The 26742-nt window shown below is 37.0% G+C and overlaps 1 protein-coding gene across 6 annotated transcripts in view; it reads right to left on the bottom strand.

Moving 5' to 3' along the window:
* Positions 1 to 9763: 9763 nt before the first annotated feature.
* SLCO1B3 (solute carrier organic anion transporter family member 1B3) overlaps positions 9764 to 26742 on the bottom strand; it is a 75437-nt gene continuing 58458 nt past the window's right edge. For all 6 annotated transcript variants that reach the window (XM_080811037.1, XM_080811036.1, XM_080811039.1 and 3 more), the window contains 5 exons: positions 23848 to 24013; positions 20847 to 21031; positions 16446 to 16510; positions 13994 to 14111; positions 9764 to 11403 (listed from right to left, as the gene is read on the bottom strand). In XM_080811037.1, the coding sequence (XP_080667163.1) occupies positions 11190 to 11403; positions 13994 to 14111; positions 16446 to 16510; positions 20847 to 21031; positions 23848 to 24013 (748 nt within the window). In that variant the 3' untranslated portion in view covers positions 9764 to 11189. The remainder of the gene's footprint in view (positions 11404 to 13993; positions 14112 to 16445; positions 16511 to 20846; positions 21032 to 23847; positions 24014 to 26742) is intronic.

Below are 26742 nucleotides of genomic sequence, written 5' to 3'. Positions count from 1 at the left end.
TCCAGTCCCGTCCAAGCTGTTGCAAAAATTGGGTATTCATCCTTTCTGATGGCTGAGTAATATTCCATTGTGTATACGGACCACATCTTCTTTATCCATTCATCTGTTGAAGAGCATCTTGGCTCTTTCCACATTTTGGCTATTGCGGACATCACTACTATGAACATTGGGGGTACATATAGCCCTTCTTTTCACTACATCTGTATCTTTTGGGTAAACACCAACTAGTGCAATTGTTGGGTCCTAGGGTAGCTCATTTTTAATTTTTTGAGGAACCTCCACACTGTTTTCCAAAGTGGCTACACTAACTTGCATTCCCAGCAACAGTGTAAGAGGGTTCCCCTTTCTCCACAACTTCTCCAACATTTGTTGTTTCTTGCCTTGTCAATTTTTGCCATTCTAACTGGTGTAAGCTGGTATCTCAATGGAGTTTTGATTTGATGATATGGGGTTTCTGGTTCAAGAGAGTAGAATAAAGAACCATATTTATCTAATTCTTATTTTATCTCCTTATTTCCATCCCACTCAAATAATAGTCAATACATAAATAATTATATAAATCCATAATGGTGAGGAGATTACAGGAAGGGAGGGTGGGAGAAATGGATAGCAATATACTATGTTTATATATTGTATAATATAAAAGGAATGTGACTTCTTCCAGGGATAGAAGAGTGGAAGAAGGTGGAGCCCAGGATGAGGTAGGAGCCTCTGAGTTGCAAGTTCAAATGCCACCAGAAAAATTGGTAGTTGCACAGAAAATAGACCAGTTAATTGAAACACTGCCTAAAGATATTTTGAAGACTAATGTAATTTCCTGGATGATTAGATGTGTCATATAAGAAGAAAGAAATTGAGAGGAGAAAGACTGGGTAAGGCAGTCTATAAGAGTTAAGTTTTGAACTTGTGGAGTTTGAGATTTCATTTCTGGTTATACTAAAAATAACCATGATTCAAGACAGGAAGGAGTATTGTTGAAACAAGTGAGAAGAGCTAATCATTGGAAATGAGGAATGTCAATCAGGGTAGGTATGACTGCAGCAGTGAGGTATAGTTCAATGTTTATAGTTGAGTGTTAGAGTCTGATGAAAGGAAATCTGGAGTTGGAAGGGGAGGAAGTGGGAAGAGTCACCTGGAAGCTAAAAGAAGGAACAAGGACTTACCCTATTTCCAGAGACTTGTGAGAAAAAGGAAACAAAACCACATAAGAAGCTTTTGTGGGGAGAGGAAGATGGTGGCAGAGGAGAAAACCCTTGGCTCATCTTATCCCATGAACACAGCTAGATAACTATCAAATCATCCTAAATAACCCAGAAATTGGCCTGAACACAAACAGAACAAAGTCCACAACTAAAGGGAGAGAAGAGGCCACATCAAAGACAGTAGAAAGTGTAGAGATGGAATTCAGGGAAGAAACAGATGCCAGGTGCTGTGGAGGGATAAGCAGCCATGGTCTCAGAGAAGGGCAAGGTTGAGAGGAGTGAACAGGGGGATGGATGCACAAGGAAAATGTTTTCCCAAAGTCATTGGCTTGGAAAATGAGGCTAAATTTTCTGAGTTTTTGCTACCAGCCGGGCTTGACAACTGGAGCTTTAAAGGTCAGTGGGTGTGGCTGGGATAGAGCCGTAAGGGCACTGCACTGCTCCTTGAGAGGAGGTAGGCAAACAGTACTTGGGCAGACAGTGCAGGAACAGTGATCTAAAGAGCACCTGTTGTACACAGCAAGAAGATGATTTACTCTTCTCAGAGGTTGTCCCCAAAAGGCAACACTCATGGAGTTGCCTTTCTGGGAACAAAGGTGCTGGCTGTCACCATTTCCCTCTCCTACCCCTCAGCATAAACACAGAACCACCTGTAGGAGGTCGGTACAGCAGAAACACTGGCTGTTGCATGTGTTAACACCAAGTCCCACCCCCCTGCACTCTGACAGGACTGCCCTTCTCAGTCAAGCTTGCCTCAGTCCTAGAGCAGCAGCCCTCCCACCCCTGAGAAGACAAGCACAAAATCGTGCCCACATCATGTTACCTGACCAGAGTTCTGCAAGGCCCCAGTTCTGGTGGAGTTAGTTCAGGTCTCATTTCACAAGCAGACCAGAGCATACCTGGTTAAAACTGGCCACATTCTGGCCAGGAACCAAAAATGGCCCACAACAGGCAAGGAGATCATCTGCAAAATGGTCTGAAGGATAGAGCAGCACCTGAGACACTCCCCAAAGCACCAGGCTCTGGGAACCTCATGACCTCTTCATGAGGCCATTACTTTCAGAAGCAGGAGACATAATTGGCTTTTCAAATGCAAAGAAGAAGGCAGAGAATTAGACAAAATGCAAAGACAGAAGATTTTATCCCAAATGAAAGAACAAGATAAGGCCATGGTCAGAGATATAAGCAAAACAGATATAAGTAATGAGCCTGATGGAGAATTCAAAGAAATAATCATAAGGATAATTACTTGGCTAGAGAAAAGAACAGAAGACATCAGTAAGACCCTTGCAACAGAGATAAAATAGTTTAAAAAGAATCAATCAGAGATGAAGAATGCAATAGACAAGATTGGAAACAGGCTTGATGCAATGAACAGCAGGCTAGAAGAAACAGAGGAATGAATTAGTGATCTAGAAGACAAAATAATGGAAAATATGAAGCCGAACAAAAGAGAGAAAGAATTATGGAACACGGAAATACACTTAGAGAACTCAGGGACTCCAACAAACATTCATATTATAGGAGTCCCAGGAGAAGAGAGAGAAAAGAAGACAGGAAATGTATTTGATGAAATAATAGCTGAAAACTTCCCTAATCTGGGGAATGAAACAGACATGCAGATCAAGGAGGCACAGAGAAATCCCAACAAAATCAACAAAAGCAGACCAACACCAAGATGTATTGTAATTAAATTTGCAAAATATAGTGAAAGAAATAATCTCAGGGGCACCTGGGTGGCTCAGTCCTCAAGCATATGCCTTTGACTCAGGTAGGTCATGATCCCGGAGTCTTGGGATAGAGTCCAGCAATGGGCTCCTTGCTCAGCAGGGACCTTGCTTCTCCCTCTCCCTGCCACTATCCCACTGAGGTTGGGAGTGAGAAGATAATGCTTGTTATCATCATTTCTATTTAACATTATACCCAATGTCCTTGTCAGGGAAATAGGAAGGAGGAAAAAGAATAAAAATGTATAAGGCTAAGAAAAGAAAAAATAATATCATCAGTGACAAGTTGTGTAAGCAGAAAATCCAAAAGTTACTACAGATAAACTGTCCAAATTAATGAATTTTAACAAATCCCTGGATACACAAAATCAAATGCATTTTTTCATATATCAATTGCAGTTAGGAAATGATATTAGTAAAGTATACTATGTAGGAAAGCATCCAAAAAACCACAGTCAAATCCTAGGAATAAATCTCCCAGCAAGTATTCAAGACCTCTACCCTCCAAACTACACAAGAATATCCAGGGAAATTAAGACTTATAGCATGCTTATTGGTTAAAAGAGTTAATACTATAAGGATGTCAGCTCTTCTGAAATTTATGTACAGATTCAGTGAAATCTCCAACAAAATCACAACACTTTTTGAAATGAGGACATTGCCAAGGTTTTTTGACCTATACATAGAAGTACAAAGGGCCAATGCAGTTGAAGAAGAAGGAAGATGGAGAAGTCCACCACCAGAGATTAAAATCTATAAAACTTAAGTAATTAAGGCAACATGGCATTGGTCACTAATCTCTCATCCTAGGTGCCACCCACTCTTCCTGGTGCCTGCTGGTGCCACTTTCTCTTTCCCTTGCAGATACTTCCTTCATTCAGAATCCAACACTACGTACTGGGTTGTTCTCCTAATTGGAAACCCTTCTGAAGTTTCAGTAGCTCGTATCAGACCTCTGTCCTGCTTCCATCCACAGAGATGTCTTCCTCTCCCTGTTTAGGTTCTGACACCCATGCCAGAATGCCCGTGTGTTACTGCCCTCTTTATCCCTGTGATGGTTAATGTTATATGGCAATTTGGCTAAGCCATAGTATCCACATATTTGGCCAAGCATTATTGTAGATGTTTCTGTGAAGGTATTTTTTTAGATGAGATTAACATATAAATCAGTAGACTTTGAGTAAAGTAGATTTTCTTCCATAATGTGGGTGAGCCTCAACCTACCAGTTGAAGGCTTTAATAGAAAAAGACCAAACTCTTTTTAGTTTAGATTAAACTTTTAACCAGTTTTTAGAAGAGGAAATTCCACCAGCAAACTGTCTCTGGACTCAAACTGCAGAATAAACTTTTCCCTGGGTCTCAAAATTGCTTGCCTAGGGGGTGCCTGGGTGGCTCAGTGGTTAAACCTCTGCCTTCGGCTCAGGTCATGATCTCAGGGTCCTGGAATCGAGCCCCACGTCGGGCTCTCTGCTCAGCAGGGAGACTGCTTTCCCCTTTCTCTCTGCCTGCCTCTCTGCCTACTTGTGATCTCTGTCTGCCAAATAAATAAATAAAATCTTTTTAAAAAATTGCTTGCCTAATATCTGTGCATATTCTATTGATTTTGTTCATCTGGAGAATCCTGACCAATAATCCTTCCTTGGATTCTGGCAGCCATGCTGATCTATCCCTCTCATGAACACTCTTCTAACACTGTTTGAGGTCTTGGGCTTTCACACACTACTCAGTTCCTTGTAGTACCCCTCAATGGCTAACCGTTTCCCCCATCTACCTACATATCTACTTGCTTTGCCCCATCTAATGTCTCAGGATCAAATTATTCAGTTAGAAAAAAGACAAGACTAAGGGAAGAAAAGAAAAGAGAAGGGAAGGGAAAGGAAGGAAAAAGGGGAAAACACAATTGAAAATTTGATAAATTTTGGAAAGTGAATATTATATTGGAATAACATATATCTAGAGAGTAGATGGATATTGCCAACTATACTTTCACACTAAATTTATATATGTCTAGGGTTAGATTAATAAATGCTATTTATTAACATTATGACCTTAAAACAAGTTGATTTCATATTCTCTGCTGCTTGACATAGAAACAAAGAGTTTATTTTATTGACTAAATATTTAAAATGTTTTTCATTTTGTTCAACCATATAGCAAATCCTGAAAGTGACTAGAATTTATGATTTGCATATCTAATTTTTAAATTTATTACTCAAGAGATTTGTGGTTCCAACAAACAACTGTCTGAATAGATTTTTTTTTTTAAACAATGCACTTACTTTACTTCTACTTTTTCTCAATGTTATAGCCTGGTTAACCTATGTATATACACAACTCATATAAGACACAAATTATAGAAATAGCCCAAGGAATGCCCGGAACTCTGTTAGAAACAGTGCTATTGAAGTAAAGTGGGATAAAAGCTAAGTATGAAATCTTTTTGCAATTGGCCTTAAGAAAGATTTAAAAAAATGTTACTTAAAAACAAAATAAAAGACTTGTAAAACTGAGATGTGTACAGTTCCTGTTGAAGTCAACTTCCAAATAAAATTATAATTTAACTGATCCCAGTGACATGTCAAGTTTGGTAAATTCAAAATTCTTCCATCAATATCATTTTTGATAAGTAAATAACAGTGACATAATTTACTTGACAGGGAGGAAAGTATGGCAGCGGGTTGTGGGGGGAGTTGGAGGGAAAGAGAGAAAGATACATTCTTCCTATCAGTAAAGATATACCTTTTGTTCTAAGTTTCTTAGAATAGGCTAATATGTGGAAAAGATACTTAGGTGGTTTTTACATGAGTGGAAAACCTCATTGTTTTCCTAATTCTGCATGTTTCTTTAAGTCATGGAAGAAAAATCACTTGCAGGCCTCGTGCAGCATTCACCTAATAACTTCTAACAAGTTCACCACATAGGATATGTTTGTGCAGTCTTTCAAAATATCAGATGTATTTGCAAGATTACACCTTTTCTTCCACCTTCATCCTTAATGGCACTATTTGTTATTTTCCTTATCAATTGTTTAGAGATCTCATATTAAAGAAAAGACCATATTAAGAATATGAGAGATATTGCTAGGACAACCTTATTAGAACTCTTTATGCATAGATGCTAAGGATAAATGTTTGAGTTAATAAAATTGGGTCCTTTTTTTATTTTTTTTAAAAGATTTTATTTATTTCTTTGGTAGAGAGAGATCACAAGCAGGTAGAGAGGCAGGCAGAGAGAGAGAGAGGAGGAAGCAGGCTCCCCGCTGGGCAGACAGCCTGATGCGGGGCTTGACCCCAGAACCCTGGGATCATGACCCGAGCCGAAGGCAGAGGCTTTAACCCACTGAGCCACCCAGGTGCCCCGGGTCCTATTTTTTAAAATTCCAGTCTTCAAAAGAAAAAAAATTAACTGAGAAGATAGAAGGAACACAGTAGAAACAAAATAAAGCCTTATTGCCTGATGACTTAAGCTGGAATGACTTACTTTAGAGAAGATGTATCTCAGAATGGTAGATGTGCTGAGAATTATTTGCCAAATAGATAAGTCACTACTTATTGGAGAATCTTTTGACTAGAAGTACATGAAGAAGAGGAAGAGAAATATTCTCAAATAGACCAATGTGGTCTTGAAAACTCATAGTTAATTGAAACACATTTCCTTTTATATCAAAGGAATAAAAGTGAGCCTTCCAGCTTCATTTCAGGCATGCACAGAACAGGAAAGGTGGTGTACCCACAACCTCACAATAAGAAAATGCCCCATCAATCAACCAATACTATGGGAAAGCAGCTAACTGGAAACCTGGAGAAGGAGAGGCTCCTTCAGGGAGAAACAGAATTTGAATACTTACTCACGTGGGGCAGAAGCCATTCAATGCCATGTAAGTTAGTGAAATGATGCAGCTGGAAGTGTTTAATGAGTAGCTACAGATCAAATGTGGGTTGGCATGCAAGGCCCCTGAAGGTGGCAGACAGAGGGGGTTTATACTCTTGCAGGTGATTCCTTCATGAACCCCACCAGGCGGTCTCAGGAAGCTCAGAGAGAGTCTTGAAAAAGCACTGTTGGTGCTGGCTTGGGGGAGAGGCACAGCAGCCACTACTCAAATTCTACTCAGACCAGTACGCCCTTTTCCCCTAAGTAACAACAGCCTTTCTCTCCAGTGGGGAAGTGCAACGAATGTGTAGCTTAGGGGTACTGATGAAAACTCCTGCAGTTGGGAAGGGAAGCAAGAAAGAAAAGTTTCACTCCTGTGGTCATCCCTAAGACGCGTGTTTCACATAACCGGCCTCAGTCTCTCTCCTCTATGCCCTTGCCGTAGTAACAGGCATCTGGTAAAAGTAAGAGTGGAATATAGTTGGGAGAACTGCAAGAGACTGATTGTTTCTGGGTAACAGGGCAAAAGGAAGAACCAAATCCATACAGTGAAGACACTAAACACAAGGTTCCCCTAGAGGAATTTGAAGCCCTTTGTACATAGAGGGTAATTATAGCAACAACAAGCTTCAAACCCAGCTCTACTCTTTATCCAAACCCCACACTACAGTCCTAGTGGAAGGAAAGATGCATTCATTTACAAGTATAGAAAATATTTACCTCAGTATTGACTGTCCTATATTACGTTTTTTTTAAACGTATTATGGTTTTTTTTTTCAGTATTCCAAAGTTCCATTGTTTATGAACCACACCCAGTGCTCCATGCAATACGTGTCCTCCATAATACCCACCACCAGGCTCACCCAACCCCCGACCCTCCTCACCTCTAAACCCTCAGTTTGTTTCTGAGAGTCCACAGTGTCTCATGGTTTGTCTCCCCCTCCGATTTCCCCCAACTCCCTTCTCCTCTCCATCTCCCAATGTCCTATATTACATTTATGGCCTTCCACAACAAATTATGACACACAACAAAACCAAACAAAACACAGTCTGAGTAGACAAATCAAGCTCAGAATCAAGCTCAGATATTAAACAGATTCTTAGACAAATGATTAGACAGGATTTTAAACAAATGAAGACATTTTTTAGGGGCACCTGGGTAGTTCAGTCAGTTAAGCATCCTATTCTTTATTTTGGCTCAGGTCATGATCCCAGGGTCATGAGATCAAACCCCACCTCTGGCTCCATGCTCAGTGAGGAGTCTGCTTGGATTTCTCTCTCCCCTTTCCCTCTGCTCCTCCCCCTGCTCGCGCTCTCTCTCTCTCTCTCCCCCCCTTAAAAAAAAAAAAAGACAATTTTAAACGAATGTGACTCAAAGGAAAATTTTTGCATAAGGTTTAAATATGTAGAACCATTATTAATATCAATCCTACACAGAGACAAAATATATTTTGGTATTTATAATCTTGCTTTTCTGTGACCTTTTCTCTTATTCTCTGAATATCCTCATGTTCTTCATTTCCACTATCAAAAACCTGCTTCTTAAAAAAGATTGGAATTCCACTCACACTGTAAAATAACTGATAATACATAATCTCTTCCAATTTGAAAGGAGACCAGGTCTTATTTCAAAAGAATAAACTTCTAATTGGGGCAACCTCAATTTTTGTAAATGCTTTTATTTCCTGTGTTTAGCACACAGATGGCAGTCAAAGGATACTTTTTAACATTTTAAAATATAGTTTTTCATTTTAAAATACTAAAGGAAACCTTCAAACCATCTGAAGCCCTCACTCCCCATCCGATTACTTTGATGCAGCCTTTAACATTTTTGCATGCATGTTGTTTTAGTTCTTATTTATAACATTCATATTTTTATGACTGGAATTTTGGGAGTTTAGTCATTTATTCACTCAAAAATAATTGATAAAGCATTTGCTCTGTGTCAGCCACCAAGCTGAATGCAGGGAATAAAATACGTAGGTAAAATATGTTCAATTCCTACCTTCCTGGAGCTTATGACTGGTGGGGGAGACTAATAGTTAACAAATAATCACAAATAAATGTAAAATTGCTATTTTGCTAAGTGCTATGCTGCTACAAATATAACCGGGGGATTCTTAAGCAGTGAAGAAGTCAGAGACATTGAAGGAATGGTGATTGAACCTGTATCTGAATGCCAAAAATCAGTTAATTCAGTGGGAAAAGGAGCACTTCAAGAGGAAGAAAAATCATGTCAAGGCCCACTGCATGAAAATGGATGGGAACATGAAGATATGGTGCAAATAAAGAGTCTTCAGTCTGTATACTCAAGGGTTTCTTCATAGCAGGAAGGCATTCTGCAACTAAATCTTTAATGCTTCTTTTCTAAATCTGATTTTGTCCTCAAAAACATCAGATTTCCTAGGTAGATGCTTTGGTTTGTCCTTTAAATTGCCTTTTTTTTTCTTCATAATTTTGTTCTTTATATTTTTCCCCCACATTTTCAGATTTTTAAGTGGAATTTCTTTATCATTGATTTGGTTTTTTGGCCACTGTCTTCTTTTAAACTTATCCAATGTGTGTTTTAATTACATTCTTGTATTATTTTGCATCCTTGCAAACTTTCTCTTATTCATATGTTTGTTGAATCACCACCCCTTCTTGTTTCCCCCTAGGATATGTATTCCTGTTTAATAAATGTCATTGAATTAAGGATTAATATTCTCTTTGGATTCTTGGATTCTGAAGTAGATCAGATTATCTGAGACATATTTTTAAATGTTCTTTTCCTTCAAGGTACATATCACATTTATAAATATGAATTTATTCCTTTAAATTATATCATTTTATAACATTTAATAATTTAATTTAATGTTCTTTTCCTTTAAAGTGTAAGCTCCATGAGATAATGTCCTTTGTTTTATTTAGTATATTTCATTTTGCCTGAAAGATATTTGATACTCAATAAATGTTGGAGATATAAATATTCAAGATGTTGCCTTTATTTTTTTTTGCAATGTTTGAAAAAACAGCTTCATAATTTCCTCTCTTTTTTGAGATAAGATCCCTTCAGACTTGTAACACAGTAACCTAGCATGTTGGTGGCTTTTCCAAATCTCTGTTTGTGGGAGTAAGGAATCCTTTCTCAGGGCTACAGCTTGAGAATAGTTTAATATATGTAACTTCTAGGCTAATTCTCAGATTCTAGCAAGCATTCATTTTTTGTGACTTTACTATACTCAGGACTATCTTCCATCTTGTGGGTTTCTTTTCTTTATCTCTTTACCAGGGACTCTATACAGATTTTTTTTTTTTTTTTTAAGGAGATGTTCAGGCTGTATGACAAATGTTTTGAATCAGAATTTCTGGGTTGGGCACGTGATTGGTTTCTTCTAAAACAAGGAGTTTCACAGGTTATTCTAATGCCAGAAAGTGTCTTTTAGCCTACTAAGTATAAAAACTACAAGTTTTAGCATTCAGTATAAAGCTGTTGTCATCTAACAAATAGAATATTCAAGTATTTGTTCTCATCCACTCTCCTTTTGTCCTAATTTTGGGGATGTGAAAGCTGTCTCTTGGTGAACCAAAAACAAACACACACAGACACACAAATATGCAACTGAGAAACAGCTGGTAAATTATCTGGTACAGACTCCATGTCTTCCAGGAACAGACAAATGAAATGAAGACACATCTTTTAAGTGGGCTTTGTTTTCTTAAGTAAATGTGTTTCCTTAATCCACTTCCATGGTCCTAAAAGAAACTTAACACATTCTGTAATATGTTGTTCAGCAATCATAGCTTGCAAATTCTAAAATATCTCTATTTCTCCAGCAGTGTTTTAATGGAAGGTTGGAAGAAGATGCATCATGGGCTCCTAGTTGAATGCAATTTCAAATTATAAATTAATAAGGTCTTTGAAATATATGACTTAATACATGAATGACAGATGTCATGATAGTATAGTGGTTCTATCATACTAACTTCATGCTTGAGTTATGGGGGCCAAACTGGCTTAAAAAACGGTTTTGGGCTTCTCTCCTTATTTAGTTTATTAATTTCTCTCCTCCCTTTTCCTCTCCATTTTTTAATCACTGGTTTTATTGAGTTATAATTACTAGAGCAAATATCTTTTCTTTTATTATATACTAACCATACTTCTCACTTTAAATTTGTATGGAACATGTGTCCTAATCTTCACCTCAAATGCACAGCCATATCCTAAGCAATGCATGCTCTCATTCCTTTTCATTTATAGTCTATTATTACAAATTCACAGGTGATTCACTGTACCATCATACGGGTGGGAGAACTATTAGTGAAAGACCAAGAACTGCTCAAAATACCATCCTACTAAATTCACACAATGTTGTTTGAAATACAACAACCTAATTTTTTTTCTCTCCCCTTACATATGTGTTTCATTGTCTGCTCTGGAAGAAGGTACAAAATATCCATCATTATTTAAGGATTCTAAGTTTGCTTCATTTGTATCTTTTCTTCTATTTTCTGATGCCTTGGTATCTTTTCCTTGATATATTTTCTTCATAGTGGAAATTAATACAACAAATAAAATAAGTGCTGAGAACCTTAAGCTCTCCATCAAGCCCATGAAGGTATTTCTGTGAAAAGAGAAAAAAGTCAATTTTCATGTTAAGGTATTTGGAACAATTTATAGTGTTTCTCTCCAGTATGCAGAAGACCTTAAAAGACAAAAAAAATGATGTTTGAAATTATACATAACGATATTAAGGCAGCAATTCTAGTGATTTTTTTTATTGACACAGATGGAAATTTTAAATTATTTTAAAAGGAATATTAAGCCACAGAAACTAAGGGTGATTAACAATCTACCCAAATGTTTTCCATAAAAGTAAGGTATATTCCGGATGTTTAACTTTCTCAAAGGCAGATTAGTTCATGTGTAATGGAAATGGATTATAAAGGAATTGACTGTGAGATCACCAAAGTGAATCCATTTAGATAGGAACCAAAATTTAGTTTATAGGCTAAATACAGTCCACAACAGCTGTCACGTGGACTACTGGAAGTTCTAATGAAACTATATTAAATTACCTAGCACACATGGTCAAGTCTTGTGATTCTTAGCTTAGATGCACATTAAAATCATCCAAGGAGATTTTAGAAATCCCATGCCCAGGCCACACAGTCCCTGACCAATTAAATAAAAATTTCTGAAGATGGACACAGAAATTTGTATTTTTTAAAGCTCTTCAGGTGATTATAAAGAACAAGAAAGATTGATAACCACTGACCTAGTAGCTTAGGAAGCACTCACTCACCTAATGATATTGTTAATTAAATGTAGAAAAGCTTCAGGCACAAAAACCTTGAAAAATTATTAGGTTTAATTGAAGGTAAATGGGATTATATAATTTTGAATTGTTTAGGCTTAAATCTTTTAAAATGACAACATATTGTTGTGGTGTACCAAAAATAACAAAAGAAATATTTTAAAATATCAAATACATTTGTCTCATTTTTGGATTATGTCAAGTAGTTCTACCCCAGTGTTAAACTTTTCAGAATTTCCATTGAAAATAGAAAAATTACTATGCACTTTTAGTTATGTGACTGTTGCTGAGAAAACTTGAATAAAGTGGGTTTAGATTTAGGATTGATGTCATAATGTAGGTTTCAATTCCTTGCAGTAGGAATTTATTATTATTTGTCTTTGTTAGATAAAATTAATGAACAGTTATCTGGTTATCACAAAATATTAAATCCAAAAAAATCATAAAGTGACTAACATTTTTGCTGTTTCTTCATTGGGGAGGGAGTACATGGCTGTTTTTAAAAATTCCACTTCAGATGATCTTTAGCTAATTACTTGCAAAGTACTTTAGGCAATGAACACAATTGACCAAAAGGAACGTGATAAGGGCCATAAGAGAACTTCAAAGTATTAAGATTTCTTGGAGTGTTAGTTATTTGTAGCTGTTTGGAATGGTGCCAACTTTATGACAGAAAGTCACCTAGTTGGAATCATACAATATATAGCCTTTTCAGACTGCCTTCTTTTACGTAGCAATGTGCATTTGAGATTCTGCCTTGTCTTCCTGTAGCTTGATACTCATTTCTTTTTATCGCTGAAGAGTATTCTGTTGTATGAATGTACCACAGTTTGTTTTTCCATTTATCATGGAAGACCATCTTAGTTGCTTCATTTTTTTTTACAATTATGAATAAAGCTGCTATAAACATTCATGTGCAGATTTTTGAGTGGGCATGTTTTCAGCTTATTTGGGTAAACACCCAGGAAGGAGCACAATTACTTGACCATATAACAAGTCTAAGTTTAGCTTTATAACAAACTCAGTCTCTTCCAAAGTGACTGAATCATTTTGCATTCCCACCAGCACTGAATATGATTTCCTGTTGTTCCACATCCTTGCCAGCATTGGTAATGTTTATTCTTTTTAAGAGCTCTTTATATATTCAGAACATTTGCCTTGTGTCTGGTTGTAAGTTACAAATTCTTTTTCCAGTTTATCTTTTGTCTTTGAACTTTGCTTAAGTTTCGTGACACAGAGTTTTAAAAATATTTATCATTTTTTTTCTACTGTGGTTTTAGGGATGTAGGTCTTACTGAGAAACACATCCTATTTCCTAGATAATTAAATATATTTCTACCACAATTTTTTTAATACTCATAGTTTCATATTATAAATTTGTGTGTTTGATTAATCTCTAATTAATTTTTTAAGGTTAAGGTACTTCTGCAACTATTTCTTTTCTCGATCCAGTTATTTCCCTAGAACAGAACAATATAGAATTTTTTTTTCTTTTTTTCTCATTGACATATTACCAGAGCCCCAGCATCAGTTTGTTTCTTCTTAGAGAAGCCAGAAGATCATTGAATATAGGTATTTTTAGTATTAGGAGAGATTTTAGAAAGAACAAAACAAATTTTAGTCCAAATCCCAGACCTTTCTCTTATTAGCTGTATGATTTTGAACAAGTTACTCATTCTCTTCGAGTCTTTGTTTCTTCATATTTAAGGAAAAAGGAGAAAAATATTCATCTCCTGACTATTAAAATGAGATACATTGTTGCTGATACAATACTGAATACCAAATTCATTAAAGGGTGACTATTAATTATTATCATACTGAAAATGACCTTTCATCTTTTGGGAATTAATATAGTCAAAAGAAAAACCAATTAATAAAAATATTTATGACAACTTACCCATATAATGTGGAATCGTATATCCTGCAAGACCCTCTCTTCCCACAGCTGCTGGTTGACCACTTCATACATGCTCTATCAATCAGAGCCCCAAAATATATAGGAGCTGGGATTCCTCCTGCAACATGAGATATGAAAAGGTCAATCCAAGGAATGGGTTTCAATTATAACTGGGTGATATTTTTTACTGATACATTTTAGATTAAGTAAAAGTTTGTCACAATCTTGCATTTTCTCTCCATTAATTGTGTGCATTTTTAATACTTTCCCGAAGCAGTGTGGACTGTCCAAGTTAGGCCTGTGGCGGAATTTTGTTTCTATTAATGTTCTGATCACAGTACCTGGGTGTCTAGTGGTCTGTGCCAAGCCCAATTTTTATCTGTAGTGAATGATTTTTCAGAATGCAAGTCTTTTTTAGAAACACATATGTTGTCTTATAGCAGAAGCACCCATCTGCTTACTGCTATTTTAATAAACTCTGAGATATACTCCTAGTTCTAAGTATTGTTAATTTGACCAAAATTTTAGAGACATGCTGGTAGAGATCTATATTCCATATGGTAGATCTGAAGTGGTCATGATTTTACTTTGTTCTTTTTGTATTTTGATGAACGATTTTCAATTTTTATTTTGTCACATAAAAATGGAAGTGATTCATATTTCAAAATTATATTGATTCCATTTATTTCTAAATCTCATTTTTCTAAGAAAGAGAAATCTGGATGACAAAAGACTGGTGTCTGGGGCCAAACATATCTGATAGAAACTGGTACTAAGAAAACACGTGAGAAATTTACAGCTTTCCACAAATCACAGCCACCATTGAAAAATGAAAAATACATGCCAATAATTTATTTCTCCCATACAATGCCACTGGTTTGACCAAACTTAATTCATTAAATGTTTTAGGTAGCCAGCTTGGTCTTAAGTCATTACTAGAATTTTGAAATATCTATTTTCCAAATATCCTTTTCAGTTTAATATGCTCTATAGACCTCCCACAACTTACACATGTGTTGTATTAAAGACAGCTTTTTGTGAATTGAAGACTACTACTCAGGATGTTTTTTTTTCCAAAAAGTAGTTAGGTTCTACTGTGCCATATATTGGACAGATCAAAACAGTAAGCTCACATTTTGGATTGCAAAATTCCCTTCATTCTCTTTTATGTCACTAGAAGAATTTCCACTAGGCTCATCTTATTTCATCATCTAAGGGGGAGTCCTAGATTCCCACATTCTGTGTTCCTCTGCTAGCTTTGGTGGCCTAGCTTCTAGGAGAGAGGTATCTCCATTGTATCTGAAGGCAGGAAGCTGCCAGGACAGACAGAAATGCAAGAGCAGAGAAGGATAGAAGAGAGGGCTGGGATGAGAACTAGAGGGGAATCCTGCAACACCTCCATCTTCTTCTCTCCCTTTATATTTCCTCTTTTGACCTTTGAGGATCTGTGGCCTTCTCCCCAAATACACTTCTTGGACAACTTCTCCATTGCACTTAGCCAAAGAGTTATGCTTCTTTCTTTTGCTTGCAAGGATCCCAGGGATTGACCCCTCCCACTTCCTTTTCCTTCTGCCATCTGTGGTTGCCTCCAGGCCATGGTCCATCTTCTACCCCAATCCCTAGATGAATGAGGCTCTTTTCCTACTTCCCAGGAGCAAGCATATTATTGTTAATACGTCTTACAAAGGGGCACGCACAGGAGTGAGGTCAGAAGTTGTAGAGCTAACAACAGAAATCTCTGTGGTATAAATGGCAAATTCATAGGAATAAGGGGAAAAGGATGTTTCCTAAATCTTGTGCTAATCACCTCATTTGAATATTTAGAAATAGAACTCTTACTTCTGAAGTCTAACGCCGTACTCTTAAACAAAAAGCACAATATCCTGGGCTTGCTTTCATTCAGAGCACTCCCTTAGTCCAAGATGCTCAGTCCTACCTACAAGTTTAGTTCCCATTTCCTCTTGCATTTTTAACTTCTGATAAATATTAGCTTCTCCAGCCTTAGAGAAGTGGGCAGTGGGAGGTACGGCAACAAAATTCCTCTTATTTCATGCAGTCTCGGCATGACTGGATTCCCAGGCCCTCCAAGATGTTTTGGGCATTACCCTCCTTATGTGGAAGGCCCTCCACTCTGCCTATGGGAAATAATATTCCTAAGTCTGAAAGTAGAAAAACTTTGAACAACACCTATCTTTGTGTTAGAAAGAGTGTAAAACAAATATTATGACTTTTTGTTCTAGTTAAAGATAGACTTCCACTAGAATTAATGATCAAAGTCTCTTTTAAGTTACTCAGATTTCCTCTGTCTCATTATTTATTTATCACCAAAAATAACAATTATTTTTAATTACACCTTTAAAAATTTCTTATGACTGGAAATTAATTACATCCAGTTATGAGCTTTGATATGAAAATTTATATCTTAAATTTTTAATCTGTATATTTAACATACCTAATGCTCGTATAGTTAGTGAATGGAAACCCACCGCAAGGGATTTCAGTTCAGGTTGAACAGTTCTGAAATAAGATAAAGGCAAAGACACATTAAACATCTCCAAAATAGCAAACCAAGTTCAGTATCAAAACATTTCTCAGTGGCATTGTTTTTCATGATCAGATGAAAACCTTCGAGTGAATGGCTGACATTATTTCAAGTTTTATTTTCAGTTGTTTTAAAAGGCAAAGAGCTGAGTAATAATAACTATTATTCTTTATTCAGCATGTTGAGATTTCAAGACGGTTTAACATTTTCACACTTGATCCTTTGAAATTCTATAAGTGTGTGGTGGGAACAGACTTTATTATGCTTATGAAGAAACAGTTCTCATGTGACCCATTCAGTTGACACAGGCCATATGCTACAGCAGATACTTTTATTAAGGTCTTGGTATGAGAACTTTTTTACCATCTTATTTCTGCCATTGTTACTAACAACAAAGTTCACTAATATGATTCATGAACTATGTAATATAACTAGGAGGGTCAAAAAAGGTACTTGTATTCTAGTGTCTAGTGTAGTTAAAGTCGTTTTAAAGGGAGCAAGCACATTTGTATCTTCTCTTAGAAATTAACTCACTTGCATTTGGAAATTTGTTTCCATAATTCCACTGTTCTGTGTTCAATAAGATGATGACACTACCATGTCATTCTGTGATATTCCTGTGATAGTTTAAAACACGTCATATGAAACGAATTATCCAGCGGCAATGGCAGGATGGGGAAGAAGCTCAAAAACCTTGTGTTTTTTGGAAATATTTGATTAAGTGATACAAAGGTGATGGTTGTTTTTTTCTTGAGCTGTTTGGATGACTGTATTTGTTCACAGAAAAAAGTAGATGTAGTCATTCAACAAACATTTGCCAATCGGCCCCTGAGATATTCCATGATAGTTCTTCTTCTTGAATGAAGAGATAAATGGTGTTTCATACTGACGGAGTGACTTGGAGAAGTCCTGTAACCTCTTTTAGCACTGGCACTGGTTTTCATATTCCTGGGTTGCTGGGCGCTCACCGCCACATGGTTTAGATCATTCTTTAATCACACCCAGTCTCCGGCTCTTTTTATATCACTCAAACTTCCCTTGTGCTCCCTGTTACCGCAAAATCCTTAGATCCTGTGTTCTTAAGAACCCATTTACTTTCTTATTCTAATGAAGCCTGGCTGCCCCCTTATGGTGCTCTTTCCATACAACTCTTAAATAAGGGCTGGTTTTCTCTGCAATCTTACTGGGCCTCAGTGTAGATGTCCTTGCTCTTTTTCTTTAAAACACCTCCAGATCCTAGTGCCCCCTCTGAAAAACTTCTAACTCCCCTCAAGTGGTGTGCTATCCTAATATATCATTCCCTAACCTCTTCCTGCCTATAGATTCTGTAACTACAGATACTAGTATCTTCATCACATTCCTTGTGATCGTTCTTTGGAGATTTTAGTACTAGACTCTCCGTCATTTTTTCCCGAAACTACAGCTGCCACTTTTCCTAATTATAATAATCCCTGTAGACCATCCTCCAATGATCTGGCCTCTGGGTTTCTTGACCTCTTCACTCCTTTGGTCTTACCTCACCTACCCCATGGTCATGCTAATCAGTACACCTTCCCTAACTCTCAGTTTTGAGCACACCCTCACAGGAAGCACCTCTCAACTTGTTAAACTCACTCTCTCCAATAAGCCAAGTCCAATAAGCCTCAGGCCCACAGGGCTCTTCAGACCCTCGACACCTCCTACTTTGTGCCAGGTCATCTCCATTTTCATGTCCTCAGTTTTCTCACCATGCTCTTTCCGAGATATAATCATTCCTTTCATAGGCCCTGGACTTTCCTGTCCTTCCCATGATTTACTGTCCCAGGTAAGCAAAAATGCTTTCATCCAGCCCCCCACATTTTCTGCACCTATACCTAGAGAACTGCTGGCTGGAGGAAATCATTCAAATACTCTGACTAAGCTCATTTGAAACACAAATCCTCAGGGCCTCCAGTACAATCCTACTGTATTTTACTAGTTCATTTTTCCAGTTTATTCTCGCAGCCTTTAAGATGACTAGTTCCCATTTCCCGATCTCATCTTAAGCCTCTTATTCCTCCTTCCTCTTAGCTGATTACCTTGCTTTTTATTTAACAGAAAAATTAGAAGCAATCAGAACAAAATTTCAATAGCTTTGCATGACTAAAGATACATGTCTATCATTTTATTTTTACCACATAGAAGACATCCCCTTCTTTTTTTTTTAAGATTTTATTTATTTATTTGACAGAGAGAGATCACAAGTAGGCAGAGAGGCAGGAGAGAGAGAAGAAGCAGACTCCCGGCTGAGCAGAGACCCCAATGTGGGGCTCAATCCAAGGCCCTGAGATCATGACCTGAGCCAAAGGCAGAGGCTTAAGCCACTGAGCCACCCAGGCGCCCCAAGACATTCCCTTCTATTACAGAGAAAACTCTGTGTACTTGTTATATCCCTTATAATTGTTCCCCCTTTAATTGTTCCCTCTCTTTTCTATACTATTAATCACCTTCCTCTCTACCGGATAATTCTCATCAGCGCATAAGCATGCTATAATATCTAGTATAAACAGAAATCTTGAGGCCACACCCCTGCTAACGTACTATACCTTTTCTCTGCTTCTTTTTATAACACTACTCATAAAAATAATTTTCCTTCTGGGTATCTGCACCTCCCCTCCTTGCATTTTCTCTTGATCCTTTGCAAAGTAGCCTTTCTTCCCCCACCCCCACCCATCTTTATGCATTATTTTTGTTAAGGCTATCAGTGACAAGCAAAAAATGAAATCCAGTGATATCTTCCTAACCCTTAACTTCCATGACTCACGCTCTTGGTTTTTCTCCAACTGCATGGGACCTCCTTCTCAGTTTTCTTCAATAGATTCTCCTCCTCTTCTCAGTTTCTGGAGATGGAGTGCCTGGACCTTGATTCTAAAATCTTGTTTCTATCTTTACTCCATCCTTAGAAGATCTCAAAAGTGCCATGGATTCAAACAGCTTCTGTATGTTGCTGATTCCAAAATTTATGTCTCCACCTCTAATATTTCTCCATAGGCATCTCAGATTTATAGGGATAGAACAGTCTTACTTCTCCACTTTCTCCAAACTCCCCTTCCCTAGTCTTCACTAGCTTGTTCAACAGTACTACCATTTTCTCCAAGTCGGGCTAAAACCTTGGGATCATCCTTAAACTTTCTTTCTTACATGCCACATTCAATCCATTAGCAAATCCTATTGACTTTGCCTTAAAAACAGAACAAAGACTGAGATTCATAACACTTTCTATTTCCTTTACCATCACCATCCTCAAGCAAACTGCCATCCTGTGAAGAACTCTCATAGCATTCTCACCTCCCTGTTTCCATTCTTGCATACCAAAAACTTTTTCTCCACTCCAAAGCCAGAGGGATCTTCTAATTGGATAAGTCAGTTGCATAATTCTAATGCTCAGATGTCTCTGTTGGCTTCTCAATACAATTAGAATAAACTCCAAAGTTGTTACCGTGCCCCACAGGGTGTGGATTTTCTTGACCATGCTCTCCACCTGTCCCCACATCAGCATTGCTTGCACACTCATTTTTTTTCAGGTCTCTTATCAAATGACTTCCAATGCACAATATCTCTATGAGTACCGTTTATTTGCCCCCCCTTATATTCTTAAGCTGATTTATTTTTCTTCCTAATACTTAACACTTCTATTTTACACACTTACTTGCTTATTTATTTATTGTTTCTTCTCTTCTACCCTGTCCAGTCCCTCATCCCTCACCACCCCTGGAAGCTAGCGAAAGCAAGAACTTCATCACTTTACTCACAGTTCTGTCCTTAGCATCCATAATCGTGCCTGACACACAAAATGCATAGATTGAATCAGTGACTATTATCAATCCTGCTTAGTCTAATTTTAATAACAGCCTTATGATGTAAGCATTGGGAAATTATTAATAGACTGAGGTTTATATTTTTATTCTACAGTCTGCTTCACAGTTTTCTTTCAACAAAATCAAAGGCTGGTGAGAGATTAGTACATGTTTTTGGCAAGGGTAATGTTTAACGTAGCCTTATTAGTGACATTATAAAAGACATTAATGAAACAATGATCTCTAAAACAATGATCTCTAAAACATTATAAGTGTATAATGTCATTAAAAATAAATATAAATGACATTAATGAAACAATGATCTCTAAAACCCTCTTTTACCCTGCAAGAGATCCTAAATTGAAAAGCTAAGACTTATTAAGATAAAGAACAAAATACAAATTTGTGTTCCAAATATATTATGGAAAATATGTACATTATTAGGTGTGTTGATAGTCTAATATACATAAAAATGTTTTTTAAATGTCATACTTACTTAAAAATCAGCATGATAGTTGGGGTGCTTCCCAATGAAGAGAAAAAAGAATTCACGACTTGCACCAGTGAATAGATATAAAATTTTTTTATACATTGACTGTCTCTTGGGCATTCACCCAAAGTCACTGAATTATTTTTGTTCTGAACACCAGTTACTTCCACACAACTACAGTTATAAAACACCTAAAAAATAGTTTTTGAAATATTGCAGAATATATTTAGAAGATATGGCTGGGCTATAAATACATTTCATTATATTTAAAGAAGACTCATCCATTCAAGCTAAATTATTTACAATGCTTAAAGAAAGTATCTGAAAATACAGTTGTTTAATAGTTGAAAGGCAAAAAGTTCCTGGATTCCTCTCTAAATAACAACAACAAAAAATTCAATTCACTATTAATAATTAATTTATAAGTAAATTAAAAAATTAGGAAAAGATAGAAAAAAATTAATGTTTGAAACACTGTATATAATTTCTCATTAATATACTTTTTTAAAAAATAAATTTGTCTCCCTCTCATTTGTACTTTATATAAAACACCTAGTTACTGTTTTTAACAATGCTACTAAGTGTCAGGAGCAGGAAGGGAAGGGAAGGATTACTAAAAGAATCCAGAAAATATAGTTTTGTTGGGGGGCAAAACCTGGCACTAGAGCTACCCATTAGAATGGGTCAGAGTCAAGAGAATACGAGCTAGGCAGGGGTACTAGAATCCTATTTTGGTCCACAAAAACAACAGCCAAGAGCATAGTGACAGATTATAGGATATATGATGTTATTACCAGAGAGGTGCAACACAACAGAATACCCTAATAGACAGACCACGGAAAGGGAAACCTTAGGAACAAATGATTTTAGAGATTTAATTTGGCAGGCAGTTTATTTAGATAGGTGGTAGTTTTAATAAATTCTGTTTGGGGTCTAGGCTCAACTAAGGTTTTCTTTTTTCTTTTTTAAGATTTTATTTATTTATTTGACAGAGAGAGACACAGCAAGAGAGAGAACACAAGCAGGGGGAAGTGGGAGAGGGAGAAGCAGGCTTCAGCTGAACAAGGAGTCCAATGTGGGACTAGATCCCAGGACACCAGCATCATAATCTGAGGTGAAGGCAGAGGCTTAACAACTGAGCCACCCAGGTGCCCTAGGCTAAACTAAGGTTTAAGGGAAACTTAAAACTATCAGTATTTTATTTACTGAAGGAAGAACTGGAGAAGAATTTGAACCCATACTCAGCTGATAATCAAGCTTTACTTTTTCACTAGGAAAAATATGGATAAATCCTTTATGTATCAAGTCTGCTGACCAATAAAACCAAGGACAGGGGCGCCTGGGTGGCTCAGTGGGTTAAACCTCTGCCTTTAGCTCAGGTCACGGTCTCAAGGTCATGGGCTCAGGGTCCTGGGATCGAGCCCAGAATAGGGCTCTCTGCTCAGCAGGGAGCCTACTTCCCCCTCTCTCTTTGCCTGCCTCTCTGCCTACTTGTGATCTCTCTCTGTCAAATAAATAAATTGTTTTTAAAAAAATAAAAAATAAAACCTAGGACATAATTTTGAGCAATTAAGAAGGGTTGATTTATTATTAAGGATTTGATAAAAGAACCCCACAGTAGTCCTCAAATTGGATAATCATTGCTGGTATTAAGAAAAATGTCTCCATAGTATACAGAGCTTTCTTTAGGATTCTAATATTATGTTTCCTCCAGGTATTCACTAATGGGCCAAAGGGGACTATGGATTAAATGGGCCACTATCAGTGAAAGGCACTAGACCCATGAATATAAGATATGGTTTTTTTTTAAAGATTTTATTTATTTATTTGACAGACAGAGATCACAAGTAGGCAGAGAGGCAGGCAGAGAGAGAGAGGAGGAAGCAGGCTCCCTGCAGAGCAGAGAGCCTGATGTGGAGCTCAATCCCAGGACCCTGGGATCATGACCTGAGCTGAAGGCAGAGGCTTTAACCCACCGAGCCACCCAGGCGCCCCCAAGATATGGGTTTTTAAGTATGGTCCTTTGGTCACATTTGTGCAAATTCATGGCCTGGCTTCAAAGGATCCAGGTGCTTTATTCTTCAAAGTTCTCAGTGCCCTTCAACAATACAATTAGAAGGATTATGGACAAGAAAAAGATAGAAAAAGTTTGAAAATCAAAGACAGGACTGTGTGGTAGAGAGCAATGATCATAGTTGATCATACTAATTAATGTTGGTGATAAGAAAATGGCCCTGGACATGGCTCCTTAACTTTGTGAGATACTCAGTAGGTTGGAAGTGGAATAGAGAACACGATACCTGATCCCCAATTACTAGAAATAAACTCGGGGAATTAGGAAGAACCCAGAGTTTGCACGGAAGGGAATATTTTGAGTGAAGAAGGAAATGGCATTTCTGTTGAAAATGTTAGGAATAGGTAGGCAAAAGCCCAAATTATCTAGGATAGAAGTGCCACCCTTGGGGAAATCAAAATTTGAAGCCAAGAATTGGACAAAGTGAGCATGAAGTCTTGATTAATTTTTTGAAAAGTGAAAGTGTAGTGATCCTAAAGATAAACTTGTCAGAACTACATGCAAAATTGCATATAGATTATTGTCCTGGAAAGGAAGGGAGTACTGACAAGTGGTTGGATCAGAACTTTCCCCTAATTTCCGAAGGATAAAGTACCTCTAATTTAATCTAATTAGTAAAATGAGGTGCTTCCTAGGTGTCCTAAATGCATTTAAATTCCAGAAGATCATGTTCTCATAAACTCAAGGAGGGAAAGTGGGAATAATCTCAAATGAGATTTAAGCAACAGGAAAACCTATCTGTGTTTCGAGCAGGATTTTATGTGAGGCTTTCATTTACACAACCGCATAGCCATCACAATGACAGACAATATCAGGAGTCTTTGTCTATTCTCTTTTTACTAGAGACCTTACTTATAGATTTGATAAGTAATTGTTAAATCAAATCTGCGATGTTGATCAAGGAGAGAAGAGAGAGTAAAAACAAATACTCACCATAGAACTTTTATTGCCATTTGAAGATTTGCATCCTGCTAGACAAGGTGACATGTAAGTTATTCCATTGTCTCCACAGACTGGTTCCCAGTGACTTTCATCACAATTGCAGTCTGAGTTGCAATAAGAAAGTGGTACATTTATATGAGATGCCACTGGATTATTTCTGGAAATATAAGGTAGACACATATCAAAAAGAGAGAGAGAGAAAGAAGAAGGAGGGAAGAGAGGAGAAGAGAGAAAGGGAAGGATAGGAAAGGAAAGCCAAGAGAAAGGAGGAAAAGGAGAAGGGCATTAGGAAAGAGAGAGAGGAAGAGGGAGGAAGGAGGGAAGGTGAGAAATAAGGAAAACAATTGGACTTTAGTGAGACAGTGAAATTTGATGAGTGATGATGTCAAAATGGCATTCTTATATACTATTTATTAACTTAACACCTCCTATCTTACCCAGCCATAAAGAGGTTCCATAAAATTTATATGAAAGGTCTTTGTGATTCTACCAAGAAATTACTCATTAAACAAGTCACTTCATTTTTCTGAGACTCAGTTTTCTCTTCAATAAGGTGATAGACTAAAGTTCTTCTCAGCTTACTGTAAAGTCCCATGAATCTGTGTTATTTAGTTCAAATTTTAAAATCTATATTTCAACTACATAAGAATTTCAGAACCTAAGGATCAATTTTTTAAAAAATCAAGAATAATAAAATTAGTTGAGAAAGACTAGAAAAACTCTATACACTTTTTAAATGAAATGACAACATACTTTATAATGATTATCTGTAAAACATGGTTATATTTGTAAAATATAATCTTATAATACGGCTAAAGTTAAAAAAATGAATTATTTGTATAATTAATTTTCTGATTATAGATTAAAATTCATAAAAATTCATAAAAATCTTGTTAATAATTGATAATTGATAAATTATCTTTGAATAAGGAAGTAATTTACATGAAGAAGGAGATTCAGAAATTCATAAAGTCTATTACCAATAATTTTATAAAATGCATCTAATACCTAATTCTGCTTGGGAACATACAACTGGGAGATGTGAAACATGATTAATGACCAAATCCAGACATTGCCATGAGATATTCCTGAGCTCATATTAGTTCTGCCACTTCAGAGTGTTGTAACTACTCTTCCTAAAATCAGCTTTGCCATTTGTAAGCCATAGATAATAACATCAACAACATAGGGATATTGGGGGAAAAATTCATATGGCAGTTCTCAAACCTTTTGTTCTCAGTAGCCCTTCATACTCTTAAAAGTATCGGGGACCTCAAAGGTTTTTTGTCCAAGTGGGTTATACATATTGACACTGATAGCTATATAATCAGAAATTAATTCTAAAAAATTTTAATACAGGAGGTGTCTAGGTGGTGCACTCATTTAAGTGTCCAACTCTTGATTTCATCTCAGGTCATGATCTCAGGGTTGAGAGATTGAACCCCATGTTGGGCTCTGAGCTCAGAGGGAGTATGCTTGAGATCCTCTCTCTCCCACTGCCCCTCCCTACACCAGTCATGCTCTCTCTCTCTCTCTCAAAAAAAAAAATTTCTTTTAATGCATGAGAATACGGGGTGCCTGGGTGGCTCAGTGGGTTAAAGCCTCTGCCTTCAGCTCAGATCATGATCCCAGGGTCCTAGGATCGAGCCTCACATCAGGCTCTCTGCTCAGCAGGGAGCCTGCTTCCTCCTCTCTCCCTCTGCCTGCCTCTACCTACTTGTGATCTGTCTGTTAAATAAATAAAATCTTTAAAAAAAATACATGAGAATACACAAGTACACATCATTAGCCACCAGACTGATGTTATCATCACATTATTGTAGCCTTAGAAAATATCACTATACACTCATGAGAAAAAAGGAATGAAAAACGCAAATACCATCATGGTATTATTATAAAAATAGATTAGATGAGATTATTATTAAAAATAAAATTAGAATGTGCTTCAGTAAGGTCTCAGGAACCCCTATAGACCCTCAGATCACATTCTGAGAACCTTTGCACTAATTCATACTTCAAAAACTTACTCCTGTTACTAGCACTTCATAAATGCTAAATACATCAATTCTGTAATTTGCTATCATTTAACTATGAGTTTCATGAAGGCAGTGATCTTATTATAATTCTTTTTGACCTTTAAGGAGGCACTCAGTAAAATTTTATTGAATGGAGAGACTCTCATACAACTCTAGCTGCTTTCTTTTGAAGAGATGGCATGGTTACTAGACTTGTTTTTAGGCAACTGGCTCTAAAGCCACTCTAAAGCATGTCTGACAACTTGGGAGTCCTTGGAACTACTGATGTGATGCAGCGCCAGTTTGGAGTCATTGTATGACTTCAACTAAGTCAGTTCCCCCGGTTCTCAACTAATAAATGAAGAGGATAAAAGAGGTTTGGGGCTTCATGATCTTTAAGGCTCTTTTACCTCAAAAGTTCAATGTTCTAAAGTACTGTGTATTCACTAGAGTGGATAATGGTGGATTAGAAGGAAGCTGAGAGATAATTCAAGACTAGTTTGACAAGTCTCCAAGAATAGGATGGTGTTAAGGTAAAGAAATGTGAGGAAAATTGACAAGTTCAAGCTGACATCTCATAAGATCCAGAGTATAAATGCTCAGAGCAAATAATAAGCAGAAATCATAGTTACTCAACTGTAATCCAAAGATCTTTCCTTGTTGTCTGAATGTGAACCTTCCTAAGCTTAAATTACTGGCTATATTCAAGAGGTGATAAGAAATCTATACCAGAGGAGGAGGAGTCAAGATGGCAGAGAAGTAGCAGGCTGAGACAACATCAGGTAGCAGGAGATTAGCTAGATAGCTTATCTAACCATTGCAAACACCTACAAATCCAATGGGAAATCAAAGAGAAGAGGAGCAACAATTC

Source organism: Martes martes (assembly GCF_963455335.1).
Source record: "Martes martes genome assembly, chromosome: 8".
In the NCBI taxonomy this organism is placed as follows: Eukaryota; Metazoa; Chordata; class Mammalia; order Carnivora; family Mustelidae; genus Martes; species Martes martes.
This window is presented reverse-complemented; position numbering and strand designations above follow the sequence as displayed.